Source organism: Grampus griseus (genome assembly GCF_964374135.1).
Source record: "Grampus griseus genome assembly, chromosome: 8".
Lineage (NCBI taxonomy): Eukaryota > Metazoa > Chordata > Mammalia > Artiodactyla > Delphinidae > Grampus > Grampus griseus.
Window position 1 is genome coordinate 100,928,951 of NC_139002.1, and position 27,926 is coordinate 100,956,876.

The 27,926-nt window shown below is 53.1% G+C and overlaps 1 protein-coding gene across 1 annotated transcript in view; it reads left to right on the forward strand.

Annotated features, from left to right (window-relative positions):
• Positions 1-655: 655 nt before the first annotated feature.
• FADS2 (fatty acid desaturase 2) overlaps positions 656-27,926 on the forward strand; it is a gene marked incomplete at its 5' end in the record, with an annotated part of 33,354 nt that continues 6,083 nt past the window's right edge. The window contains 7 exons of the mRNA XM_082661115.1: positions 656-862; positions 9,995-10,105; positions 11,628-11,825; positions 11,945-12,046; positions 18,225-18,350; positions 26,758-26,818; positions 27,230-27,306. Of these exons, the coding sequence (XP_082517241.1) occupies positions 656-862; positions 9,995-10,105; positions 11,628-11,825; positions 11,945-12,046; positions 18,225-18,350; positions 26,758-26,818; positions 27,230-27,306 (882 nt within the window). The remainder of the gene's footprint in view (positions 863-9,994; positions 10,106-11,627; positions 11,826-11,944; positions 12,047-18,224; positions 18,351-26,757; positions 26,819-27,229; positions 27,307-27,926) is intronic.

A 27,926-nucleotide genomic window follows, 5' to 3' on the forward strand; every position in this document is an offset into this window, starting at 1 on the left:
AAACCCGGGAGCGCGGGCCGTGGGTGTGCGCGCAAGCGCCCGGAAAGCGCGGAACTCAGCCGCCGCCCCAGCTCGCCCGCCAAGCTACCCTGGGATATCCTTGGGTCCCCCCCTCCAACCCCCCAGCTCGAGCGGGGGAGGGAGGAGTTCGGACACGTAACCGACCTCCAGGCCCCTCTCGACTCCGCGTGGGGGGGCAGGCGGGGGAGCCGGGGACCGCTGTTCCAGCCCGCTGGCCTTCGAAAGATCCTCCTGGGCCAATGGCAGGCGGGGCGACGCGCCCGGATTGGTGCAGGCGCTCTGCTGATCACTGTGGAAACCCAGGCGGAGGGGAACGCGGGAGGATGCGAAGCCCCGGACGGGGGGAGCCAGCGGGGCGGGAAGAGGAGGCTTCGAGGCCCTGAGCTACCGAGGAGTTTTTACAGGAGGCAAAAGTCCACTGCGGGCCGGCGGGCGGAGGGAGGGGCGGAAGGAGGGGACCGCTTGGGGGCACTGGGAAGCCTGGAGGGAAGGCAAGGATACTCCGGAGCGAAGGCGAGGCGGCTGGGGGAGGGGGCGCGGTGGGGGGAGGAGTAGGAGAAGACAAAAGCCGAAAGCGAGGAGGCCCCGGGCCGCACACACCGCAGTGCGCGGGGCAACCCTGTCGGCAGGCAGCATGGGGAAGGGGGGGAACCAGGGAGAGGGGGCCACCGAGCGCGAGGCGCCGATGCCTGCCTTCCGCTGGGAGGAGATTCAGAAGCACAACCTGCGCACGGACCAGTGGCTCGTCATCGACCGCAAGGTCTACAACATCACCGAATGGTCACACCGGCACCCGGGGGGCCACCGGGTCATCGGGCACTACGCAGGGGAAGATGCTACGGTAAGGGTCTGGGGCCTCTCCCGCCACCTTTCTCTGCTGCAGGAGGGAATCAGGAGTCATGGGTCCCAGGGCGCCAAACAAGACCTCCAGCGCTGAGTGGAGCTTGGGGCGTCCTGGAGGGAAGGAAAGAGTCTACTGCGCTCATCCCCCGCCCTGAATCCTCGTCCTCTGGGACAGCTGGGCCAACGTGCTGTGGGGGTCGGATTTTGGAGCCCAAGAGGCATATTCGAGCGGTGGAGAACCATGCAGGATCTACCGCGCGCACTGGGATCCTTGCGTCCGTTCCTTCCTCAGAGTTCAGCCGGAGCCTGGGACTCCCCAGAGAGGGCGCCGGGGCCCTGGAGCCTTGACGCCCCCAGCGTGGAAGATGGCCGCCCCTGGGCCCCGCGGAGAGGAGCGGGAGAGGAGCCAGGTGTGGGACTCCGCGCGCGTCCCCCACTCGCCAGCCAGACTAGGGGGCGGGGAAGGAAAGCTCGTCCCCGGCCAGGGCTCGCTCCTGCTGGAATTCCAGTCTCAGAAGGTCCGCAATGGCTGCCGCGGAGACACCCCCTGGTAGCTCCTGTTCCCACGCTCTCAGAGACTACCAGGACCCCCGCCCCCCCCCCACCCCGGCAAGGGCCGGCCTTCTTGGGGGCCCCGGGTGGGAATTGGTGGAAAGAAAAAGGGCTGGAGTTTGCAAAGCCCAGGTGGAGAGGGGCCTTGAGACGGGACGATTTAGCAGCACTAGGCTAGCTTGGCAACAGGTCCAGCTGCATTCGAGGTTACTCTGGGACTTCAACTCAGTGGTCCTCTGTTCCCAAATCCGGCCAGGAGTGCCCTCCCTCATCTTGCCCTCAGAAAGGTAGTGGGACTCTGGGATCTTCCTGGAGCCGGGGCTGTCCATCTTACCCTCACCTTTGCGCACCAAACCTGCAGCTCTGCGATGACACAGCACCCCACCACGCCCCCCAGCCCCAAATCCTTGCTTATTCTTCGGGTGCAGCTGGATCTGCTCCCCCCATCCCCACCCCATGGACTCGAAGAACAGAGGCCGGGAGGGAAGGAAGGGGCCGCTCTTGGTGGCAGTGAGCTGGAAGCAGAGCAGGTCTGGTGGCATGGAGAATTTGGGAAGGGTGACTAGGGAGAGATCAGCTTGACATAGCTCATTCCACCTGGAGGTCTGGCACGCTGACCTGTTTGGGCTTTTGCTGGGCAAGCTGTATGGGGCCGTCAGTTGGTGGAACTCTAGATCTCCCTACCTCTTCTATCTAATTGGGACAGACAGAGTCAAGTGCTGGGGGGCAGAGCAGGCAGCTATAGTGTAAGCTGTGGCTTGGCTCGCTGCTCTGGCGAGCAGAGGGTCAGCAATAGCGCCTACAGCTTTGGGTCCGATCCCGTTTTACCTGCTTGTGAACTCGCCTTGAGCCCTTGGGGCTGGGATACCGATTGTAACTTAGGTGGGTATAAGATTTTCAAGCACCATCAGTATATTATCTCACTGGGACCTTCCCACAGCCCTGTGAGGAGGTGGGGTAAGAGTGATTCCCAAGTAAAGACCTGGTTTGAGATCTTTCATAGGTGAATTCTGAAGGTTCCTGTCCTGGTTGAGCCTTCACCGAAATGTTTCCTAGAAGGAAAAGTCAAATCCAGTGGATTGGTCTGTTTATTCCGTAGTGTTAAATAAATATATTCTCTTTTGCGGCAAGGCATTTCCTAAACTAAGCACTAGATAAATGCAATGGAGTTTGACTGTTACCAAGTCTAACCTCATATGGCTCATCGCACGACAGGCCAATAATCGAGAGACGAGTTGCTGGGGCAAAGGAATAACGACTTTATTTGGAAAGCCAGCAAACTGGGAAGATGGTGGGCTCGTGCCCAAGGAACCATCTTGCCTGACTTAGAATTCAGGCTCCTTTTATACTAAAAGGGGAGGGTGTCAAATCAAACATTTCCTGGTTCCCGTCAGCCTCTGGAGGGGATGTATGTGTTCATTTCTTCCTCCCTGTAGTCATAGGTGGGCCTGGTCAGGATGTTTCCTGTGAGCTCAACAAAGGTATTGTAGCTTAATGTTCATTACCTGAGAAGCAGGGTTCCCAGAGATAGGCCACTATGTATAATTTAAGCTTATAGACAACATCCCTTTAGTGATTAACTTGTAATAGAATGCAAAAGGTTCTTCTGTATTACATTATCAGATAAGTGAGCGGTAAGAGTGAGGATTATGTAACAGCTAGAATGTAAAGTAAACAAAGAGGAATTTGGAGGAAAATTTTTTAAATCCAGGCCAGCTCTATTTGGTGTAGCAAGATATAAAGACAATCCCTATGCCCAGAGCTTACTGCCTTCCGAGATAAAACTTTGGGGGCATGAAATGCACTAATCTAGTTGAATAATGGTGGACGGAGCAACTGGATATTTTCTCTCTCTCTCTCCCTCTCCCTCCCTCTCCCTCTTTCTCTATTTTCTGGGACCAGGTTGGAAAAAGGCCACAGGAAGTGTGGGGTCTCTGGGCAGGGGACTTGAGAGGGGCAGGAACAGGCTAGGCATGGAGAGACTCTGTCTCTTTATTTTTGGGCTGTTGAGCAGGTGGTTTTGCCCTCGGGGCATGGACTTCTTCAGATCTGGGGGAGTGAGTATTTATGGTCCTGTGAAGTGTGGGAAGGACTGATCTGCAGATAGAAGTTAGATTCCAGGGAGCACTTGAGCGCACTGTTACGAGCCAATCCTGATGCAGTGGTATCCTCACCAGAGGCTGACAGTCAAGGAAGCCCGATAACCTGGGGCCTCCATAGGGGATTTTCCTGTTACTGAAGAAGAGAAGACCTCAGAAGTCAGGACGGCCTCCTCCCCAGAAGGGTGGCTTAGTGAGGGGTAAGGCCAATCGTCATGTGGTCCTTCTCTCTGCAAGAATAAAAAATGAAACTAAATTTTTACAGCTCACAAAGCACATTGTACGGATCACCTCATTTAGTGCTGCGATCAGCCCTGTAGGGAGTAGCTCCCTTGGGTTTAAACACCTTGCTGTCTTCGCAGCAGTCAGACCTCAACTCAGGATCTACCAACACAGAGACCTCCCAGCCCCCCTTCCCTTCCCTCCTCCTCTCCTCCTTCCTTCCTATTTACACCTTGGGTTTCTTCCCCTCTGTTCCTCCAGCACTTCCCTGGTCTTTGCCTTGCTGTGGGCAGAGGGAGCCCTCGCCTGGGTCCCAGGGGTGTCTCTCCTCTTTCAGGGCAGAACTTTTTTTTCTGTTTTTCAATTGAAGTATAGTTAATTTACAATGTTGTGTTAGTTTCAAGTGTATAGCAAAGCGATTCAGTTATATACAGAGTTATAAAAGTTCCCCAGAACTTTTCATCTCTAACAAAGACTCATCACACATTTATTCCAGTGTCTCTGTGGTTCCGAGCTGGCCCTGGGCACAAAGATGAATAACTCCCAGATAGTGAGTGCATTTGCTGGATTTGCTTCTCTCCTTTCAAACTGGGACTTGAATCTGGACCCTCTGCCTCTAGGCACCAGCTTCCCCACCTCTGCCCCCCTCGTCTCGGTGACTCTTTTTGCCCTGTCTGCGTCAGTCGCCCCTTGGAACCCAGGGAGGGCGAGAAGAGATCAGGATTCATTCCATCTTTGAACTTGCTCCGATGCCGTTCTTGGGAAATGCAATGGAGTTTTACTGTTGAAAATGGAATGAATCTCTGGCCTCCTTAGGGCAGGAGGGTCGAGGTATTGAGAGGCAGAGGACCTGGGTTCGAGTCCCAGCTTTAGGAATTCTAGGCAAGGCACTTAACCCTGAACTTCACTTTCCAGGTCTAGGAAATGGGAAGGTTATTATCAGGCTCAAATTGGCTGTAGATGAGATCATTCTCTCTGCAGGTGTGAGGGGACATTACCCTGGAACCCTTAGCCTCCTGAGCACTTGTGTGCATGTTCCCAGCACGCACAGTAGGGGGTTCAGTAAACAGGAAAAGAACAAGGGTGAAGCAGAGGCACCTTGGTGACCTCCTTTTCGCCAAAGGTAAAAGGCGTTTACCTGAAATCCCTCCTGTGGTTGTGCCTGGAGGGCAGCCCCACCCCCTCAGCTAGATCTTGGTAGGAGCAGTCGACTCCTTGCAGCCCCCAGAAGACCCCATACCGAGCCCAGCATCCCTGGTATCTTTGGCATCTTATCGAGGTGTGTTTCCTTTGCTGTAATCCCTTCATGCCCAGGCTGCCTGTGCATGGCATCAGCAGGGATGCTCTCGCCAAGGGTCCTTTGGCCACAGAGCACTACCCCGCCCCCCACCCCCCCACCCCCCCCCATCGCTTCTTTCCCTTGGAGGGGACATCCTGCCCACATCTCTCCGCCATGGAAAGGAAGCTAGCATCCCTATTTCCAGCTGAGAACGTAGGGTCCCTCCTCTGCTTCTCCCTCCCTAACCCCGTGCTCCACAGTCTTGGTTCCCAGGGCTGCTGCCGGCAGCATTGTCTGCCCTGAGTTTGCTTCTCCTGCGCTTCCGCAGTCCCTGGCCGTGTGCCCAGATGTGAGAAGCTGGATTAGAGATTCGCCTTGCTCTGCAGAGAAGGTGGACACAGCCAGAAACGAGACGTGACGCCTGATGCTCAGTGCAGGAGGAGCTGTGAGTTCTGTTCAGCGCCTGGGAGCCAGGCAGGGAGGCTGTCTTCATGCAGAAGGGGCTGGCATGGGAGCCGGGCGATGGCAGAAGCAGGAACTGGTGAAGGTCTTGCATTTGAGAATTTGGGTGTTCTGTCCCTCCATCCTCAGCCTGACCTCCCCAGCACCCAACAGGCACACCTACCCTCCTGGGGGTGGATCTGCCCCCGCTGGAACTATTGGCCACTCCCTCCCCTTTACTTGTGTCCCCAGCCTTCTTCCTGGAATGTCTTTGCCTCCAATCTCCCTGTCGGACGAGGATAGAGCCTGCTTCCAATTCTTGTTCCAAAGTCAACATTTGGATTGGCCGTGTCCTGCCTTGTGCCAGCCAGACACTTTAACTTTTGGGAACCCGCTACAAGTTGGTGAGGCACATCTGTGACACTTGCAAGGGGGAGACACAAAAAGTGATCACCTCTCAGGAGAAGGAAGCTCATTTTGATCGAGGCTTTTGTATGAACAGCAGAAAAGTCTAGAGTTAGGCGGACCTGGAGTGTGACCCGTGGGCAAGTAGTTTCACCTCCGTCAGCCTCCTTTCTCACCTCTAAAATAGGACCTGCCTCACAGAGTTTGGTAAAGATTCTTGGGTTACGTACACAAAGCCCATAGCTCAGTGGCTGACCTGTGTAATCTCAGCCACTGAGCAGGTGAAGATGTTGCAGAAGCACAAGCCGGGTTGTGCAAAATGACCGAAGAGTGGAAAATTTCCTGGGCTGAGAGGGTGCACAGCTGTGGGGTCTTGTGAGCCTCTCTTAGGCATCGTTGTTGGCACTGGGGTTATTGCAACAAACGAAACAGGCTTGGCCCTTTAGTGGAGCTTATATTCTAGTTGGGGAAACAGGCAATAAAGAAGTGAGCACATAATAGAGCTTGTGGTTTTGATAACTGTTAAAACAGGGTGATGTCCCAGAAAGCGTGAGGCTGGAGGGTGGCTCTTTCAGATAGGGTGGTAGGTTGGGACGAGCCAGCCCCGGGACGCTGAGGGAGCAGGGCTCCAGGCAGAAGGAAGAGCCAGAGGCCCCGGTGTAGAAACCAGCTTGGTGGGTCCAAGCGTGGTTTCCACCAGGTCTGCTCGGAAAGCTGCTGGATCTAACATGGATAAGGAGATAATTGAACAGCGCTCGGCTTTCTAAACCTGCGTGAGGCTTGTGGGGTTGCGGTCCCTGGATCGGGTGAACCTGGATTTGACCCTGACTCTGCCACTTGGGTGTCAGCTTCCTGGGCTCCAGTGCTTTCAACTGTAAAGTGGGGCTTTGAGGCATCAGGGAGGTAACAGAGACAACTTTCCTGGCTCCCCACCTGGCACGTGACCCTTCCTCTCCCTTGGCCTCAGGGAGATGACGCCACCCAAGAGCTCTCTGGAACTGACCCAGGGATGGCCTCAGTCAGGACAGGAGTCTGCTCCACCAGGTTCCTCAGCCCAGGCAGAAGCTTGGAGGTGGGACCTGGACCTGGTGGGGGGCAGGGGGTGCCAGAGGAGAGGTGATGCGCTTGCAGGCTGTCTGTCTCCCTGTGAAGAGTAGAGATTGTTTCATTATTCATTATCAGCCGTCGTTCCTCAGGAAACTGCCTTACCAAGAACGTCCCCCTTTGTTTCTCAAAAGCCGTGGTGTCTTGTGAGGTGGGCCAAGGAAAGGGCCTTTTACGGCTCTGACTTTGGAAGGCAGCTGTGCTCACTGCCCTACCACCAATGCCTGAGCCCTGACTTTGGAAGCTCCTGGTAGGCCCTTTCCCAGGGCCTTTGAACACTGGAGCTGGGAGGGTCCTCCCTTGCAGAGGAGACGGAGGCTGGGGGGCTGGGTGGCAGCTGGCCCAGCGTGGACCACAGGCTCCTCGCTGCCCGCTCAGGACCCCTGGGATAGCAGCCCATCCCTCCTCTGAAGATACACTTGCTCTGATCCTCTGCTACCATCCCTTTCTGTTCAGTGAGGCGGGTGCAGACATTTTTAAGAGACTCTGGGCCCAGTTTTCCTCTGCACAAAGCGTTGCTTTGTGAGTCTGTTCTAGACACAAACAGAACAAAGACCAGGCAAAAGGCTTGGTGCCAGGGCAATTGTGAGATACTTTGGCAGGGGGGTGGGGTGGGGGGAGGGGAGGCCGAGCACATTTTCAAAAATAAATTTATTTACTTTATTTTATTTTTGGCTGCCTTGGGTCTTCGTTGCTGCCCACGGGCTTTCTCTAGTTGCGGCGAGCGGGGCCTGTTCTTTGTTGCGGTGCGCGGGCTTCTCATTGCGGTGGCTTCTCTTGTTGCAGAGCATGGGCTCTAGGCACGTGGACTTCAGTAGTTGTGGCGTGCGGGCTCAGTAGTTGTGGCTCGTGGGCTCTAGAGCGCAGGCTCAGTAGGTGTGGCCCACGGGCTTAGTTGCTCCGCGGCATGTGGGATCTTCCCGGACCAGGGCTCGAACCCGTGTCCCTTGCATTGGCAGGCGGATTCTTAACCACTGCGCCACCAGGGAAGCCCTGAGCACATTTTCATGAGTTGTCAGCAACTTCCTTCCTCTTTTTGAAAAAATTTTGAAAATTTCCAAACATACAGAAATGTTGAAAGAATCGAACACCTGTATATCCTCAACCAAGATTCACTAATCCCAACGTTTTGCCACATTTATATTCCTCTTTATGCATATATGCACTGTCTTTCGCCAAATCATATGAAAATAAATTGCATCATTATGCCACCTCACCATCTTCTCCTAAGAATAGGGACATTCTCTTAACATAATCACAATACCTTAGTTACAATTAAGAAAATTAATAGTGATTCTTTTTTTTAACTTATTTATTTTGAAATTTTATTTACTTATTTATTTTTGGCTGCGTTGGGTCTTCCTTGCTGTGCGTGGGCTTTCTCCAGTTGCGGCGAGCGGGGGCTACTCTTCGTTGCGGTGTACGGGCTTCTCACTGCGGGACTTCGGCAGTTGTGGCTCGCGGGCTCTAGAGCACAGGCTCAGTAGTTGTGGCGCACGGGCTTAGTTGCTGCGTGGCATATGGGGTCTTCCTGGACCAGGGCTCGAACCGTGTCCCCTGCATTGGCAGGCGGATTCTTAACCACTGCGCCACCAGGGAAGTCCCAATAGTGATTCTTTAATATGATCAGATATCCTGTCCATATCCAAAATCTCTCATTCAATACCAAAATGTCTTGGGTAACTGCTGGGTTTCCCGCCCTCCAATGGGAACCTTTCAAATCAAACACTGCAGTTTTTATAACCTTTTGTTATATATTTTTCTGTCTCTTTTAATCTAGGACCCCTCCCCCAACACACACACACACACACACACACACACACACACACACACGTGCACCCTCACTTCTTTTTCCCCACTACATTGATTTTTCTGATTGCTTCTCGTGGTATCATGCAACTTGTTCCTCTCTCCTAGCAAAGTCTCAAGAATTGTTTTTAAAAAACTTTTTTAAATTGAGATATAGTTGACGTACAATATTATGTGAGTTTCACCTTGAAGCTTGGTGTGATGCTAGGTGAACATTGTTTATCACTGCGACATCATATTGTATCCCATGCGGTGGGGGGCGGGGCGGTCTATGGTCAGCACATCTCTAGTGGAGATGCTGTATTTGTTTTATCTAATTTACATAGCATGTATAGAAAAAAACTGGAAAACAAAATCCTGAAATATTAGCAATGGTGGTCACTCTCTGGGTGGTATTTATTTTCCTCTTTATTCTTCTGTACATTTTCTAAATTTGCCAAAACTATGCACATTACTTTATAATTGGAAAAAAAGATTAAAAGGCACAATCTTAATTTAAAAAAATTTTTAAAAGCAATAACAGCAATGTTAGAGAAAGTTTGGAAAAACTAAGAGAAAACAAGGCATAATGCCACCACCTTAACACATAACAGTTTAGAGTTCTACATAAAAAAGTTTTCATAATCTACACAATTATTTTCATACCTTTTCAAAGTATGAAAATGCTGCCCCCACCCCTCCAGAAATGCGTTTTACGGAATTCTGCATTTGTTTCTGGTTTAACATGAGCTAAGCACATTTTGCATGCTTGCGGTAGGCTCCAGACTTGTTCTTTCTGTTGATAGGCGTGTGCACCACGTGGTGGGTGGTGCAGTTCGCCGGAAACCGGGCAGCCCACGCCGCAGGAGCAGCTGGAGGAGAATCGGGTTCCCGGCTGTGCCCCGCCCGGTGCCCGCGCCGTGTAGCTCTGCAGGGGCGCGTTTTCATGACTCGCCCAGCGGCAGGCCGCACGTCTCTGCGGTTTTGTAAACACCCATGGCGAGTTCAGCGGCCCCTCATCAGGGCAGAGCCCGAAGTGACACCTCCACTGGAATTGGGCACTTAGGGACCTGCCGGAATGAGGCTGAGAGAGCATTTGGGGTCGGATGGTTGCAGCCCCGTTCGGTGTCCTGATGTCCTAGTGGGACAGAGCTTCTGCTGGCGAGCCCCGTCTTGCCTGGGGTGGAGGCACTGGCCGAGGTCGGGGTCTCCCACTCACCACCTGTCCCCTGCTCCCCAGGATGTCTTCCTGGCCTTCCATCGCAACCTTGATTTCGTGCGCAAGTTCATGAAGCCCCTGCTGATTGGCGAGCTGGCCCCTGAGGAGCCCAGCCAGGACCACAGCAAGAATGTGAGTCGGGCCTCACAAGGAAGAAGGGGAGGGTTTGTGGGGGGAGGGGGTCTCGCCCCAAGAAGGAGAGTGCAGGGCGTGGGGCAAAGGAGCCATTATGCCAGTCCAGGGGGAGCCACTGCTCATCACCTAGGGTCAGGGAGGACTCAGAGCCTCCGATGGCCCTGGTGAGCCCCCCTCCTGCTGCCAGCCTGGGCTGGCCCTCACCTTGGAGAAATTCATTCCCAGCCTCTCCACCTCTGGGGCTTCAGCGGTGCCAGGCTGGGCACAGGGTCTTTCCGTCCTGCCCAGCCCCCTGCCCTGGTATCTGGCCTTTCTTCCCCCTCCTGCCCTGCCCCTGCCTCCTAGCTTCCCTCTTTGTCCCAGTGATGCCCTTTTGTCCCCAGAGCCACCCTTGACTCTGCCTCTATGTCCCTGACCCCACATGCCCAGTGCCCACCCAGCCCTCTCCTGCCTGATAGAGTGTCCGGAACAACTGGTGCATGTCAGGTAGTGGAAAAATAAGCTTTTTTAAAAAAAAAATATTGTTGTGAGACTTCTCTGGTGGTGCAGTGGTTAAGACTCCACACACCCAATGCAGGGGGCCCGGGTTCAATCCCTGGTCGGGGAACTAGATCCCGCGTGCAGCCAAATAAATAAATAAATAATGTTTTTTTTTTAAAAAAAGGAAAGAAAACATTTGCTATAAACCTTGTATTTTAAAAAATTGTTGTAAAATAGATACAACATAAAATTCACCATTTTAACTTTTTTTTTTTTTATTTTGGCCACACTGGGCAGCTTGCGGGGATCCGAGTTTTCCAGCCAGCGATTGAACCCAGGCCCTCCGCAATGAAAGTGCGGAATCCTAAGCGCTAGGCTACCAGGGAATTCCCCATTTTAACCAATTTTAAGCGCACAGCTAAGTGGCTTCGAGCACATTCACGTTGTTCTGCAGCCGTCACCACCACCCATCTCTAGAACTTTCATCACCCCAAACTGACATTCTGCCCCCATTAAACATTAACTACCCATCTGTCCCTCCCCCCAGCCCCTGGTAAACACTATTCTTTCTATTGATGAGTTTGCCTAGTCTAGGTGCCTCATATAAGAGGACTCATAAGTATTTGTCTTTTCGTGTCTGGCTTAATCTCACTCAGCTTAATGTCTTCAGGGTTCGTTCATTAGTAGCAAGTGTCAGAATTTTCTTCCTTTTGAAGGCTGTATATTCCACCGTATGTATAGACCACATTTTGTTCAGTCATTCATCCATCAGTGGAATTTGGGTTGTTTCCACATTTTGCCTATTTTGAGTAATGCTCCCGTGTAAAATGCAAGCTTTTGAGTTAAGTCCTTTCTCTGCCACTGAACTGGCTGTGGACAAACACATAGCCCCAGGGCTGTGCCGGGCTCAGGCAGGTATGCGGTGACGGCAGCTGTTGCAGTGAACGGCGGCCGGCCTCCTGTGGAGCTTAGATGTGTCGACTGGTCCCCTCTGGAGCAGCTGGGAGGCTGACTCCTTCCCGGTGCTCTGGCTCAACAGTCCCAGATCACTGAGGACTTCCGGGCGCTGAGGAAGACGGCTGAGGACATGAACCTCTTCAAGAGCAGCCACCTGTTCTTCCTTCTCTACCTGGCCCACATCATCGTCATGGAGAGCATCGCCTGGTTCACCATCTTTTACTTTGGCAACGGCTGGATTCCAACCGTCATTACGGCCTTCGTCCTCGCTACCTCTCAGGTGAGGCGTGACACTCTCACCTGTCACTCGAAGCCCCCGCCCCCTGACTCCCCCAGCTGGCAGAGGCCTGGTGCCTGGGTGCCAACGCTGGGAAAGCATCCGTGGCCCTCTCTCCCCAGGCCCAAGCTGGATGGCTGCAACACGATTACGGCCACCTCTCTGTTTACAAGAAGTCCACGTGGAACCACATAGCCCACAAGTTCATGATTGGTCACTTAAAGGTAAATGTCAGCCGCCCTGGGCATCTGTCCTCTCAGTTAGTGGTTGGTGTAACACCATCTCACTTTACTCAGACCAGGTCCACTGTCAGGTCACTGTCCCGGCTGACCTGCAGGACCTGCCAACCCTCCACTTCTCTGAACTTCCAAGCCCTGTCTCCTAACCACATTAGACATGCAAAACCAGTGTCCTAGTCATAAAAACAAGCCCATGCTTCTTAGTTGATTATATTTGTTCCTTACCTAAGGACTTACTAATAAATTCCTTTCAGTTTGGGGCTGGTAGATAAGCAGTCTCTCTCTCTTTTAAAATTCCTTTATTGAAGTAGAGTTGTTTTACAATGTTGTGTTCATTTCTGCTGTACAACAAAGTGATTCAGTTATACGTATATATACATTTTTATATATACATTCTTTTTCATATTCTTTTCCATTATGGGTATTGAATATAGTTCCCTGTGCTACACAGTAGGACTTTGTTGTTTATTCATTCTATATAGAATGGTTTGCATCTGAAGAAACAGTCTCTCTTGATAAATCGGTTTGCTTCCCTCCATCAGGTAATGTTTGCTATCTGATACATTGTGTTTCGCTGTTTTTTCCCCCTTGGATGCCAGGAAACACAAAGCAAAACATGAAACAGCAACTGTCCCTAATCTTCGTCCTCCTTGTATGTATCCTCCCCTCCCACTACCTGTCATTTACACTGTTATCTTTAAGCGTTCTGTTATAGATGAGTCCTTTATCAGAAGCCACCTCCAGTACGTTTTGGAAGTATATGGGGCCATGAAAAGGGAATATTGTCATCATATAAGTCTTTTTAGATAAGGGAAATCAAACAGTGTACTGATCAGCTGAGCCAAAGGGCAAGAGTTGTTTCAAACTCAGAAGGGAAGGTAGTTCTCTCACCACCCTCCAGATCAGGAGGCAGACCTGCAGTAGCCTTCTAGCTCGGCAAGTCTGTAAAAAGGCGAGCTCGACTTGCCAGCGACCTTGCGCTGCTGTGATAGGCGTTATCTCCTTGGTTTCGGGAGTAAGTCCTTGCCACTTCTCACCTGGAAACAGATCTCATCCCCCACCCCAGCCCTGCCTCTACATCATTCAGCTGCTTCCTAAGAAAAGCCGTGTCCTAAAGACCCCCATCCCTCCCCACCCTGGCTTTGGAAGAGCTCCGTGTCCGGGTTAATCGTGTCTCCCTGCGACCTGACCCCATCCAGCTCCTGGCTTGCCGGCTGCGGATCTGGCTGGGCGTGAACTACCATTGAACTAGTAACCAGTTCCTCAGCAGACAGTTTGCCTGGACCTGAGCCTGGAGCTGTCTGAGAACCTGGTTTCTTTCCAGAATTTCAGGGGTGAAGGTTGCACATAGTTGAGCACTTTGTTTCATTTTATATTCTTTTCTGTTGGAGAAAACCCTCCTGGGTACTGAAAGTAACATTTCACTCTGGACCCATGTTGTCCCCACACACTTAACAAAGATGGACTGTGTCCTGTTTTCAGACTCTGGGCGGGAGGGCCTTTCCCGCCTGATGTCTCTCTGTCCTTGAAGGGCCCTGGGGCACAGCTCTTGGATCAGACGGAAGATGCAGTCAGGACGGAAGACTGGCCTCCATGTAGAACGTTGACTTGTAAACTCTGGGGTGACAGGGTACTCAGGCTGGGAGGCTACAGGAGGTCAGGGACCTGGGTTCTGCGGATGGCTTCCCAGCCCGCTGCGAGCTGTGTCCTTCGTGCTGTGTCCAGGCCAGTGGTGTGGCTGGGCAGGGGTGCCCCAGAGCGAGGAGCATCACAGCTTTTGTGGAATCGCTCTGGCACCCAGTGGCCACACGGCTGCAGACAAGCCTTGTCGGTCCAGCTGTTCCTCTGGTCCCTTTGTTGGGACAGAAAGGAGCTGGCTGCAGGGAGGTCCTCAGGTGCCCTGCCAATTTGGATGTCTTAGCTCAAGACAGTGAGGGCACTGAACAGGGTGCTGCAAGCTTCGAGATGTTGGGACCCGCTTCTTACTGTCAGCCTGCGCTGCTGTAGGGTTCCACGGGTGAGCCCTCCACCTCCCAGCTCCCCCTTTTCCTCAGCCCACGTCACTTCCGCTGGACATTTCTTCCCAAGGGTGATCTTGTACAGAGACAGTTCTGAGAGGTCGAATCTCTGTTTGGCACTGCACTGAGGATAAAATGCAAACCACCAGGCCTGGCGCCATCTAGGCTCTACATCTGGAGATGGAAATCTTCGGAACCCACAGCCTTTTCACAGCCTTATCTGGGGCCACCAGGGCCAGAACTAGGGTGAGGCAAGTGAGCACACAAGTGTGTCCCAGGGGCACAGAATTTAAGGGGACACCAAAACGAGTCAGGAATTGAGATAAGTAACATTTTAATGCAATATTTAAAGAAAAAAAAAGCAAAATTAATGCAAAACAATCCACAATGAACAAAATACCAACATTTCAAATAAAGCTCAGGACTGTGTTGAGCCATATTGGGATCTGAAGCCGAAGGACAACTTGTACCTTACATACATGTTTGCATGTAGTCGTGTTTTTCTCTTTTTGATGGTAGATTTTTTTTTTTTTAAATATAAATTTATTTATTTATTTTTGGCTGCGTTGGGTCTTCGTTGCTCCGCATGGGCTTTCTCTAGTTGTGGCGAGCGGGGGCTACTCTTCGTTGCCGTGCACGGGCTTCTCACTGCAGTGGCTTTTCTTGTTGCAGAGCACGGGCTCTAGGCGCGCGAGCTTCAGTAGTTGTGGCACGTGGGCTCAGTGGTTGTGGCTCGGGGACTCTAGAGCGCAGGCTCAGTAGTTGTGGCACACGGGCTTAGTTGCTCCGCGGCACGTGGGATCTTCCGGGACCAGGGCTCGAACCCGTGTTCCCTGCACTGGCAGAAAGATTCTCAACCACCATGCCACCAGGGAAATCCTGATGGTTGATTTTTTTTCCCCAGAGCATTAAAATAGTTGAAAACTACTTAAAAATTGGAAAGGTGGTATATTAAAAATCCTAATATGAAGTTTAAATTGATTGTTTATACTGAAACCGAATTTATTGTTATTTTACAGTTTAAGTTAATTAAAAATTATTTAAGGGACTTCCCCAGTGGCACAGTGGTTAAGAATCCAACTGCCAGTTCAGGGAACACGGGTTTGAGCCCTGGTCCGGGAAGATCCCACATGCCGCGGAGCAACTAGGCCCGTGAGCCACAACTACTGAGCCCATGTGCCGCAACTATTGAGCCCATGTGCCGCAACTACTGAAGCCCACGCACCTAGAGCCTGTGCTCCACAAGAGAAGCCACCGCAATGAGAAGCCTGCGTACCGCAACGAAGAGTAGCCCCCGCTCGCCACAACTAGAGAAAGCCCGCACACAGCAACGAAGACCCAACGCAGCCAAAAAATAAATTAGTTAATTTTTTAAAAAAGAAAAAAAGTTTTTTTTTAATTATTTAAGAGTCTTTCCTGGTGGTCCAGTGGTTAAGACTCCGCACTCCCAACGCAGGGGGCCCGGCTTCGATCCCTGGTCAGGGAACTAGATCCCACGTGCCACAACTAAGACCCAGCGCAGCCAAATAAATAAATAAATATTTTTAAAAAATGATTTAAGAATGTCACTTGGTTGAGAGAAATTGTCTAACTTGGCGGTTCTCTCAATTGAAAATGGGTTGGGCAAAAGCATAGATTTTTAGAAATATTGTTGATGAGTTTGCCTCAGGGTCTGCTATGGCTCTGCCCAGCACTGCTGGCCCAACTGAGGGGGCCTTCTTTTGGCTTCTGGAACATTCCACGCTCCCCTTCCCCCAAGGCCTTCACCTAGGCTCTTCCCTCTGTCAGAAAAGGGACCCTCACTCTGGCCGGCCTGCTCCTGCCCAGCCTGCTGCCCAAGGGCAGGCCTTCTGAGTGGCCTCCCGAAACTTTTCCAGCTCCGTCAGCCCACCCCAGTGTGGAGTGATGCCCTACTCTCCCTCGCTCGACAAGGGCTCGCCTCCCTCCCCACTTCATCCCCAGGGCAGGCAACATCGGCACCATGTTCCGAGAGCACAGCACTGAGTCACTGTTCCAGGGCAGGCGGGGCTTCCCAGTGCCCAGGAAGGATACGTAGGGTTGAGCCTAGTGAAGAAGGATTGAGAAGAATCACAGCAGAGAATAAATAGCACCTTTTGTCGTTACAGCCGATGCCAAGTTCGGGGATGGCCCCACCTTGCCTCCTCTCATCCCCGTGGTGCTCATAGCCTGTCTTTCCTCCAGTTACTCAACAGACATCTCTTGGTTGGTGTATTGTAAACATCGTGCGTACACGCCTTGCCCCTTGATTTCTTTGTGCCAGGGAATCCCTTGAGCTCTTCCCAGGAATTTGGTTCCTTTTGTCTAGAAAGGCCAGTGTGTCATCTGATTTCTTAATCCTCTAAGCTCTCATTCGCTGACTTTTTTTTTTGCCCTGTTGGGTTTTGAGGCCCTCCTGCTTACAGGGGCCTGAGGTCACTGCAAAGGCCACAGCTGCTCAGAGCTGTTCCCGCCCTTGTCCGTTAGGGTCCAGAGACTATGTTTGTATCAAAACGTCTTCCAAGTAAAATATTTGTTTTCGCAGTTAGGCCTTTTTATAGATGGCCAGACCCTTGGCCAAAGCATTGATTGATCCAGCAACAGTGAAGTCCTCATGCTGAAGAGTCAGAGGAGTCTTGTTTCCTTCTTTGCGTCACTGGGTGACTTTGCAGAGGGACGTGCCTTCAGAATGTGCCCAGAGCTGGAGCTGGTGAGACAGAAATTTGTGGCCTTGAACGAAATACTCATGCGATGCTTCTTGTCTGCTAGAATTGTAATTTTATTATTATTATTATTATTGGCCGTGCCGCACAGCTTGCGGGATCTTAGTTCCCCGACCAGGGATTGAACCCAGGCCCTTGGTAGTGAAAGCTCAGAGTCCTAACCGCTGGACTGCCAGGGAAGTCCCTAGACCGTTAGAACCAGGAAGCTCTGTTGGTGACTGCTTATGAAGCTCCGCCAGCCTTCTGGGCGTGGTGTGGCTCAGCTGTCACCTCTCAGTGCAGCGGCATGTCTGGCTGCTGGGCTGTCTCTTGGCCATCTGAGAGCAGGGATCGCTTGTGTTCATTTTTGTTTTTTTTTTTTAAAGCTTTCTTGATTTAATTTACATGCTATACAATTTGCGCGTTTAAAATGTACAAACCAGGGAATTCCTGGCAGTCCGGTGGTTAAAACTCTGCACTTCCACTGCAGGGGGCGTGGGTTCCATCTCCGGTCAGGGAACTGAGATCCCACGTGCTGCGAGGCAAGGCAGAAATAAAGTGTACAAACCACGTGTGTGCAACCACCATCACAATCAGTTTTGGAACATCTTGATCCCCCCCAAAAGAAACCCCACACCACTTAGCCGTCACCTCCCAACCCCCTCATCCCAGCCCTAGCGCTAGGTAACCACTCATCTTTCTGTCTGTGGGTTTCCCTGTGCTGGACATTTCGTATCAATGGAATCCTTTGTGTCTGGCTTCTATCACTTAGCATCGTGTTTTCCAGGTTCACCCACGTTGTAGCACGTGTCAGTATGTCACACTTTTTTGTGGCATGGCCAAACGTATTCCATTGTACGGGTCTGCCATATTGTATTTATCCATTCATCCGTTGATGGACCTTTGGGTCGTTTCCGCTTTTTGGTTATTTTAAATAATGCTGCTGGAACGTTTGTGTACAAGTCTTTGTGTGGCTCTGTTTTCATTTCTCTTGGGTACACACGTAGGGGCAGAGTGCTGGGTCATATGGTAGGGACCCCTTCTTACTGTTCCCAAAACAGTAGGGTTCCCCTCTGCGCAACACACGCCAACAGGAGGCCAGCAGAGGATGAGGGAGGTGGAGCCTCACGCCCGGTGTTGGCAGAGAGCTGAGACTCCACCGCACGTGCTGAAGCACGTGCCTCTCTGTCCATCCCCAGCACCGTCTTATGATCAGGGAAATAGACCTGGAGGGGGGGAGTGACCTGGCTCCATACGGAAGCACTCTGGACTCAGCACTGGCAGGACTGCATTCTGACTCTCAGGGACCCGAGGCCCTGTGTATAAGGGAGAAGTCAGCCCTGAGTATTGGACCTGCTGGGAACTGGTCCTGAGCTGGGCCTGTCGTGGATCCCCTTCCTGCGCACCGAGGACTGCACTGCTCACCCCCTATTCCTCCCCCGACAGGGTGCTTCTGCCAACTGGTGGAACCATCGCCACTTCCAGCACCACGCCAAGCCCAACATCTTCCACAAGGACCCGGATGTGAACATGCTGCATGTGTTTGTCCTGGGTAAATGGCAGCCCATTGAGGTACGATGAAGGGGACCAAGTGGCCATGGGCAGTGTTGGGCCTGCGCAGGGATCAGGGGAGGAATCCCGTAGGGTGGAGAGTGTCTGATGTTTACACGAAAACCTTTCCTGGACACCCTGAATTATTCAAGCTGAAATGTCTGTGGGATGGCGTCCTGTGTAAATAATGGATACAGATCCTTATCAGAGTGGTCGATGCCTCCCCACCTCCCATGGGCCGGGGAAGAGCATTTCCTGGCTTGTTCCTTCCAGTTTAGCAGGAAGGCACAATTCCAGAGCTCAAGCTTGGTCCCCGAAGACCAGCCCCAGGAAACCTTACCTGGAGGGTCACAGTCCCCGATGCTGGGAGGGACCTCAACGGGGTCTGGTCCCACCTGCTTCACCACAGATGCCAAGCAGCGCTTGGCAGGAGGAGGGTGTGTGTTCAGGGTGACAACTAGGCCATTTCCTTCCACTCCATCACACTGCCTTGTTTTTACATTAGTTTTTTAAAATTATTATTATTATAAATATAGAACATACCTGTTACAAGCATTTAAATAATAACAGAAATAGACCAAACTAAGAAGTGAGTCTCCTATTATCTCTACCATCCCCCCTTTGCCTCTAGTGTCATGCCCCCGAGGGTGACCACTGTGGACAACATACTACAAAATCCTTCCAGATATTTTCTATGTGTGTAGACACACACACATATCTTTTTTTAAACACAAAAATTAAAACTTAAACAATTTTTCTGCAACTTGCTGCCTCACCAAACGTACACTTCCTTGCTGGAGTCAGAGGTATATGGGCCTCCACCTGGGGCTGTCCAAGTGCTCTGTCGTAGTTCTATACCATAATGTAACCCACACTATTTTATGACAGGAAAAATTGGTGTTGCTAAGTCTTTGAATAAAGGCCCCCCCGCCAACGCCTTTAAAGAATGTAAAGACTGTCCTCATTTAACATTCTGTGAAAAGTAGAGCCTCTATGTGACAGCCTCTAAAAAAATCTACATATGCTTTACTTTTCAGAAATACATTGGTGATGTAAACTAGAGTTTAGAAGATCCTTGTTGCTTTTACGTACATCTTAAGTGTGACGCGCAGAGTAGGGGCCCGATAAGCGTTTGCCACGAGAGGCATGTTTACCCTCAGTAAGGAGCAGTGTCTTTAGTTGGTCGTAGTCCCAGTAGTGTTGGCCTCCAAGGATTGGAACAGGGAGAGAAGAGAGCCTGTCCCCTCAATCCTGGTTGGTACCCCCCTCTCCTGTTTCATATCTATCTGACAGAATATCTGAGCAGAAACGTGGGTTTTCTGTGACGTTGTCAATTCAGAGGAAATTAGCCAAAATTCAGTACTTTGGAAGTGTGGAGGCTCTCTGGCTGGGCAAGGATTTTATTCTCTGCCAAAATACATGCTTACGTTTTCCTTCTAGGAAAGAGTTTGCTCGCTTTGATTTGAGGTGTCTAGATAGCAGGACTGATTAACCTGGGTCCATCTGATAAGAAGACAAAGGCTTCCCTTTCTGGGTGAGGCTTCATGCTGTAGAGCTGTTGACTGGCTTGACAAATGCTCTCTGTGTCCCTGAAAACGAAATCTAGTCTCACCAGTGATGCTGGCAACAAGGCGTCTCTCCTCTCTGTGGGGTGGCCGGCGAAACTTCTTCCAACATTTCTCCCTAGACGCCTCTCGAATGCCGACTTCTGGGGAGGGGGTGCGGTGGGAGGATTTGGGGATCTGGCCATCCAGTTGCCAGTGGCCTTGAAAGACCATGGCCACGGCCACGGTGCTCCATGAAATCCTTTCTCTCACATACTCGGGGGAAAGGCCAGCTGTTTCTGGGTTCCTGGTTGAGCCATACCCTGGTGTCCACAGGACCATGCTGCCTGGAAGGGACCTTTCTTTTACGCTTAGAAAGTTCTTCATATATTTTCAGTGTTTCATGGTTTCACTTTTTTTTTGGCCGTATGGTATGCGGGATCTTAGTCCCCTGAGCAGGGATCGAACCCGTGCCCCCTGCAGTGGAAGCGTGGAGTCCTAACCACTGGACCGCCAGGGAAGTCCCTGGTTTCACTTTTATTTATTTATAATTTTTAATTTTTTAAATTTTTTGGCCGCACCACGTGGCATGTGGGATCTTAGTTCCTGGACCTGGGATTGGAGAATTTCTCCTTCTTATATGGTGGACTTAGAGCAGTGAGGAACCTTCTTGCTACAGAAAAAGAATATCCCGCAAAGAGAGGCCATGATTCCTTGAGGCCCTGTTGTCTTCCAAGATCTCCAAAACCCACTTCCTGCCTCCAAAAGAAAAGTTAGAATGAAGCTGGGAGCTTGGCCAGGAGAGGGTGGGGGAGCTGGATCTTGGGCAACTATACGAAGCCAGGGCCCTCAAGGAGGACTGAAGTGTCCCATGCTGGTGGCACCCTCTGGCTCCTGGCAGAAGCAGAGGCAAATCCCCTTTGGAGGGAAGTGTCCAAATACAGGTAAGAAGATTCCCATTGGTTAATACCAAGTAATGAGCTCCCAATCAGAGATCGCCAGCACAGAAGGAGGCTAGCCACTATGAGTGAGAATCAGAAGAAACAACATAGAACAGATTTAGATGCTATAGAACCCCGGATACTCAGGTCCTATATACAATATAGAAAGGTTATGTATGAACTTAAGATAAATAAACAAGTGATTATTAAAGAGAACCAAACAGATTTTTGAATGACCAAATGAAGTGTAGATATAGATGTATATCTCCAAAAGAATGGGTTAAATAGATTAGACAGAGCTAAAGAGAGAATTAGAGTCCTGGAAAATATATATAAATAATCAAAAAGTAATATGGTTTGCTCTCTGTTGGGTCCCCAGGGCCTGTGCATAGTAGGCCCTCAGCGTATGTTTGTTGAATGAATAAGCTGCTTTGTGTCGGCCTGTGCTGGGAGTTGGAGGCTCGGAGCTGGCCATTGTCCCTCTTCCTAGGATACTCCCAGCCCAGTGAAGGAGCTAAGACGCGCCCTCAGATGGGCATGTTACCCTCTAGGGGGTAGCAGGAGACATCAAGCCACCAGCTCTGTTGAGGGTGTTAGGAGTTGAGGGAGTGCTGACGGCAGGGATCTGCACCCAGGGAAGGGGGAGAGTTCTACGGGGTCGAGAGGGGTCTGCAGGTGGAGAGGGTCTGGCTGTGGATGAGAAGTGGTGGAGCCCCATCAGAGCCTGGTTCCCTGGACCTCTTTTTTTTTTCTTTCTTTTTGGCTGCACTGTAGCATGTGGGGTCTTAGTTCCCCGACCAGGGATGGAACCCATGCCCCCTGCAGTGGAAGCGTGGAGTCTTAACCACTAGACCGCCAGGGAGGTCCCCTGGTGTCACTTTTGAATGCTTGACTCTTGCCAAATGGGACTTGACTAAGACTGCTGGTCAACCTTCATAATTTTCAGGAGTCAGCCAGTTTTCCTGGTTCCCCCTCACCGGGTCACGCCACCCCTTCTGAGTGGGAGGGTATCCTCCCCTGAACCCCAGCACCTGGTCTGGGCTGAGCGTCAGCACGGGACGCTGTCTGGGTGACTTGGGCGTCGTGCCGATCCGTGCCGATCCATCCACAATGGCTCCTTAGAGCTCACTGCAAGCTTGTCGTGGGCCGACTTCCCTCCCGGAAAGCATTTACGTCTTTACATTCAACCTTTCCATCCAGAAATGAGACATCTTTCTCCATTTATGCTTGAGTCTCCTTTTTATATCTCTTAGAAAGGTTTTCCTTTTTTAAAAAAATTTATTTTTATTTATTTATTTATTGTTGGCTGTGTTGGGTCTTTGTTGCTGCATGCGGGCTTTCTCCAGTTGCGTCGAGCGGGGGCTACTCTTCATTGCCACGCGCAGACTTCTCATTGCGGTGCCTTCTCTTGTTGAGAGCACAGGCTCTAGGCGCGCGGCTTCAGTAGTTGTGGCATGTGGGCTCAGTAGTTGTGGCACGCAGGCTCAGTAGTTGTGGTGCACGGGGCTTAGTTGCTCCGCGGCATGCGGGATCTTCCGGACCAGGGCTTGAACCTGGGTTCCCTGCATTGGCAGGTGGATTCTTAACCACTGCGCCACCAGGGAAGTCCTCCTTTTCTTTATATGTCTTGTGAATTTTTTTTTTTCAATTAAATCCTGGGTAACTTCTATTTTTTGTCATTATGATAGGGGTTTCTCCAGTATTCAGGAAACCTGTTAATGTCTGGCTAGTTATCTTATGTCCAGCTAGTGTCCACTTATGTCTGCTTATGATTCTAGTTGTTTTTCAGTTGATTTTTTTGAATTTCCTGGGTAGACAGTCACATCCCTGAAAATAATGAAAATTTAGACTCTTTCTAATCGCTCTACACTCTTATTCCTGGCTTGGGTTTTATGGCATTACTGGAACTTCAGAACAGAATTCGTGGTGATGTCAAGGACGGTCTTGTTTTGCTCATCCTGCCCCTCCACCACCCACTTTTTTTTTTTTTTTTTTTCCCATATCATGGGGGGGAACGAGGAGGCCCTTAGCCCTGTAGCTCTGTAAACGGGCTCTCAGAAGCTGGGGATGTTTCTGCCTTCCTGCCTGAGATCCTGCTTGTCCCGCCCATCTGGGAGGCTCTCCCTGCCCCACGGCCGGTCTGCAGCTGACCCTCCAGGCTTCCTTCTTGAACAGGCCAAATATTCCCTTGGAGCACCTGTGGCCCTCCTCTCAGGGCCCTCGGGCTGGAGTCTTGCCACCTTGCATGCCTGCCGTGGCCATGTTCCTCATTTCTGTGTGTGAGTCTGGGCAGGGTTTTGCAACTGCTCCCCTCCCCCTTCCCCTGACCGACAAGGAAGGGCCTGGTCATTCCTCAGACTTTTTTTTTTTTTTTTTTTTTTGCGATACGCGGGCCTCTCACTGTTGTGGCCTCTCCCATTGCGGAGCACAGGCTCCGGACGCGCAGGCTCAGCGGCCATGGCTCACGGGCCCAGCCACTCCGCGGCATGTGGGATCTTCCCGGACCAGGGCCCGTACCCGTGTCCCCTGCATCGGCAGGCGGACTCTCAACCACTGTGCCACCAGGGAAGCCCATCCTCAGACATTTTGTTCCAATGCTGAAAAGTCCCCTGCACGTGCCCCTGGCACCCCCTCAGCCCATAATCCAAGCCCGGCCTTGTGGTCCTTCCAGAGGCTGAGCACAGGAGGGTCAGCTGGCCGGGGCCCAGGGTGGTGGGCCTCCGGGAAGACAGGCCGCCGGGGCTGGCCGTACTCCACCTCCCTCTGCCTCGGGCTTGTGCTCCCTTCAGCCTCAGCTTGAGGACGTGTCAAAGCAGGATCTGCACGTGCCGCTACTCCCTGGGGTCTGGACATGACAAGCCACCCGGATCCTCGCCCGCAGCTCGAGTGGAAGCACCCCTATCCTCCTGCAACTCCCCTGTGATGGCCTCATGACCCGAGCTTTCTCCCTGTGTGTGATAAGGACTGTCCTGGAAGGCAGAGGCCTGTGGTCCCCACTGGGGAGGAAGGTTGACTCTTACTGAGTCCCCGGGCCTAGCACTGTGCCGAGCGCTGCACGTGGGGCGTCCCTTAATCCTTGCTTAACCGGGAGGCAGGAACCCTCATCAAACCCATTTTATAGGTGGAGCAGCTGAGGCTGAGAGAGAAATAACTTGCTCAAGGCTACAGCTAGAAGAGCAGTGCCGCCATCCAAAACCAGGCTGCCTGGCTCCCAGCCAGGGCTTCCGGGTCCTGTGGGGCCCTGCCTGGGGCCACCACCTGCTGGACACTAGAGGCCTGTGCTTGTTGGATCCCTCCAGCTTCCTGATGAATTAAGAAGCCAGGAGCCCCTCCTCCTAGCTTGGTACATTCTGAAACAGCTCTCCCCATCCCTTCCCTGTGCCCATGACATACAACTGAGTGTTGCAAAGAACTGAGCGTGTGAAAGTCAAGAAACCAGAAGGTTGGCCCCGGGCCGGGCCTGGCATCACCAAACCACAGCTGTGCCTGGCTGGTTTTCGGAGGAAAGCTAGTGCCCTGGATCAGCCTTACCCTGACAGGCGACCTTGCAGTTCCCCTAACTGAGGTCATCAAGACGGGAACAGGCGTCCCATGACATTTCGCACGTTACCACACACGGGCGCACGTGTAACCGTGACTGGCCTTCCCCCACGGTCCTGAAGTGCTTTCACGGCCCCATCACCAACGGGCCCTCGACAGCCCTAAGAAGTACTAAGAAGTACCCATCATACCTCCACTTGACAAATAAGGAGCCCACAGCTCATGGGGTGGGAGGGCGGGGGGACAGCAAAGCAATTTGCTCAAATAACAGATTGTTTCCAAATCTTGAGCCCCCGCCTCTCTAAGGCTGGGAGCCCTCAGGGGTGGACAGGGGAGGCCTGCCGCTGCCTGGGGGCAGGGACTCGGCAGCTCCCACACGACAGTCTGGGGCATTGAGGGGACACGCATGGGAGCCTGCAGTGCTAAGTGGCCAGGGGCAGCTGGGGAGCATCAGCCCCGTGTAATCTCCTGTCACCCCCTACAGGGCACCATGGATCAGTGCAAATAGGGTGCTTACTGTGCAAATGCAGCTTCAAACCAACTCCCCAGCTGCGCCCACCCCTGAGACCTTCCGTGGGGTCCCTCTGCCAGCCAGCCTGCGCTGCCTTCAGTGCTCACTCCCCGAGTAGAGTTGGACCAGCCTGAGGGTCTTCTGGGCCTGGGGCTGTCCACTGAGTTGACCTGTGGGGCAGAGATGTAGGAGGCCTCCTGTCCAGGGCTGGAGAAGCCTGCAGACAAAGTCTGGGCCCGGTTCCTGGCTTCCGGGAGGAGGTTAGAGCAAGACCTGGGGGCCTGTTCTATGGGCCCCATGCTCCCCAGAACTCAGACCACCAGACCGGCCACTCAGGGGGCGCCTCTAATCCCTCCCTCTGGAAAGTTGTCCAGAACTGTGTCTGGTGGCCTCTTCAAGGCCAGCCGCAATCTCACTGACAGCCTTCTTGCAAAGGACGTGCATTCTGGGGATGGGTGGGACGCCTGCCAAGGCACAGGGGGCCGCACGGAACAAAGGGATTGATTCTGGTGGTGCTTCAGCTGGGTGGGCCACGGCCATGGCCTCTGTGCCAAGATGCACGTCCTGGGGACAGGCTTGGCTTTGCTCCCACCGGGGCCCCTCTGTCCGTGGGCTCTCCCTGTGATTTTGGCAATCCCTCCCCTCTTGTGTTCTCACCTCAAGAACAGGAGCACAGGCCTAGAGGACGTCCAGGGTTTCGCCGTCCATATCGTGCTTTGATCTCCCAGCTGAAGGAAGCAGCAGTGGACATGATTGGATGAGAGCGGCGCCAGCCTCCGGAGCCGGGGGTGGGGTTGGGGGAGGGGGGCTGAGGAGCTGTGGCCCAGGGGTCAGCCCCTGGCATTTGCGCCCTTGTTCTCATTGGCTCCTCTTGGCAACCAGTGATTTGGATGTCAAACAGGGCTCAGGCGGGCTCCGCGACCTGTGCGGTGTCTCAGCGCAGGTGAGAGGCAGAGTCGAAGCCCAGGCTCCCCACACAGACCCCCAGCATCGCAGGTGCCCCTCTTCGAGCAGCATCTTTTGGTCTCAGTCCCCTAAGGGCCAGGTGCGCTGGTCCCTGGGGGGGTGGACCTTGAATTAAGGAGCTGCAGGGGCCCTGTGGGGCCGTGGGGCCCCTCACCCGGGTTCATGCTCAGTGTGGCCTGAGCCACTTGGTACAGTGAGGATGCCCACGCCCCAGCCAGCCCTCCCAGCCCATCTCACTTGAATGTCTGGGTGTCAGGGTGGCCTGAAGAGTCCACGTGGTCCACGTGGTGACCTCTTCTGGCCCGCCGGCATCCTCGAGTGAAAAGTCTCGGCCTGGGAATTGCAGGGGGCTCCGAGAAGGTAGATGCGCCTGGCCTGGTGACTGTTAACAATTCCCCAGGCCCTTACCTGAGTTCTCCTGCCCATTGCGGGCTCCAGGGAGCTTCTCAGGGGGACCCAGGAGCTTTTCTGTCTCCCAAAGGGGTGGAAACTGGCCAAGGAGCTCCCTCTGGGTGTCTGTGCCCCCCATGTGCACTGTTGAGTTGTGCATTCACTCAGCATTTATTTAGTGCCTGTCGCATGGGCTCTGCGTCCACTTTCTTGGGTCCAGATCCCAGCCGGCCCTGTGGCCTCGGGCAGTGATTTGACCCAGAGCTTCAGCATTGGAAGCACCGCTCGTAGAGGAGCGCATGAGCCGAGGCCAGCATGGGGTACAGCTTGGCATCGGCACGCCCCGCGAGGGCTGAGGAAGTGTTGGCCGGAGGGGCCGGGGGCCCACAGGGGCCCAGCCCTGGGAGCCCAGGGTGCAGAGGACAGAAGCCCCCTGGGCAGGAGGAAGGAACGGTGCTGCAGAGCAGGTGGAGGAGAGCACGGGAGGCTGGAGCCTGAGGGGTGCCGGGGGCTCACGGTCTCTGCTCTCTCCTCAGTACGGCAAGAAGAAGCTGAAATACCTGCCTTACAACCACCAGCACGAGTACTTCTTCCTGAGTGAGTGCTGGGGCACCCCGCAACCACACCCGGACCCCCTTGTCACCCCAGTGTGGCCCTCTGTCTCCCCTCCCACCTGACAACCTTCCAGACCCAGAAAGTGACACCAGACCTGGGAGAGGAGAAGGGACCACAGCAGCCATCCCAGGCAAACCCCACGTGGCCCATGATGCAGAAGGGACATGGGCCCAGACACCTGCCCAGGGTCCCACACTCATGATGGCTGGGCGGGGTGCCAGCAGGTGCTGTCTGCTCCCAGCCCCCTCCTCGGGTACCGGGGCCCCGGCCACCTCTGCCCGGGAGCTGCAGAGCTGACACCACATTCCGGCTTCTGCCCCCAGTTCCCTCCCATCTTCCAGGCCCACCCGGGTGAGACAGGCCCTCTGAGTGCCTCTCCTCTCTCTCCTGCAGTTGGGCCACCGCTGCTCATCCCCCTATACTTCCAGTACCAGATCATCATGTCCATGATCGTTCACAGAGACTGGGTGGTGAGTCCAGGGGGCCCGGGAGTGTGGGGAGGAGGGCGACGGAGGTGAGTGGACCTGGGGGCCTGCAGGGCCCCTGGCATCTCCTCCTGGGGTGGCTGCCTTGCCACCCTCAGGAAGGGACTAGCTCTGAGGCTGCCAGGAGCCAGGGAGGCCATAGCACCCCAACCCTAAAGATCCCCCCACACAGGGCACCCACTGGGAGAGCCACGGCCTTGGCAGAGCTCCTCAGAAAGTTCCTGAAGGCAACGTATGAGCCCGCCCATCCAAGGCTCTGCTCCAGCCATCGCCCTCCTGTGTCCCCGTGCGGCCCCTAAGACCCGGTGGACCGGGCCACACTGCACTCTGGTTGGTAAATGGAGAGCCACCGGGCACTTAGTTTGCTGCAGCTGCATGAGAGAGTGCCACAAACTGAGTGGCGTTTCTGTTAAACGACAGCATCGCATGTCTCGCAGCTCTGGAGGCTAGAGCCCGAGATCAAGGTGTCTGCAGGGTTGGTCCTTCTGAGGTCTCTGAGGAAGGATCTAGTCCAGGCCTCTCTCCCTGACTTGTGAATGACCATCATCTCGTCCCTGTGTCCCTCACCTTTCCTCTGTGTGTGTCTGTATCTGTGTCAGGTCTTC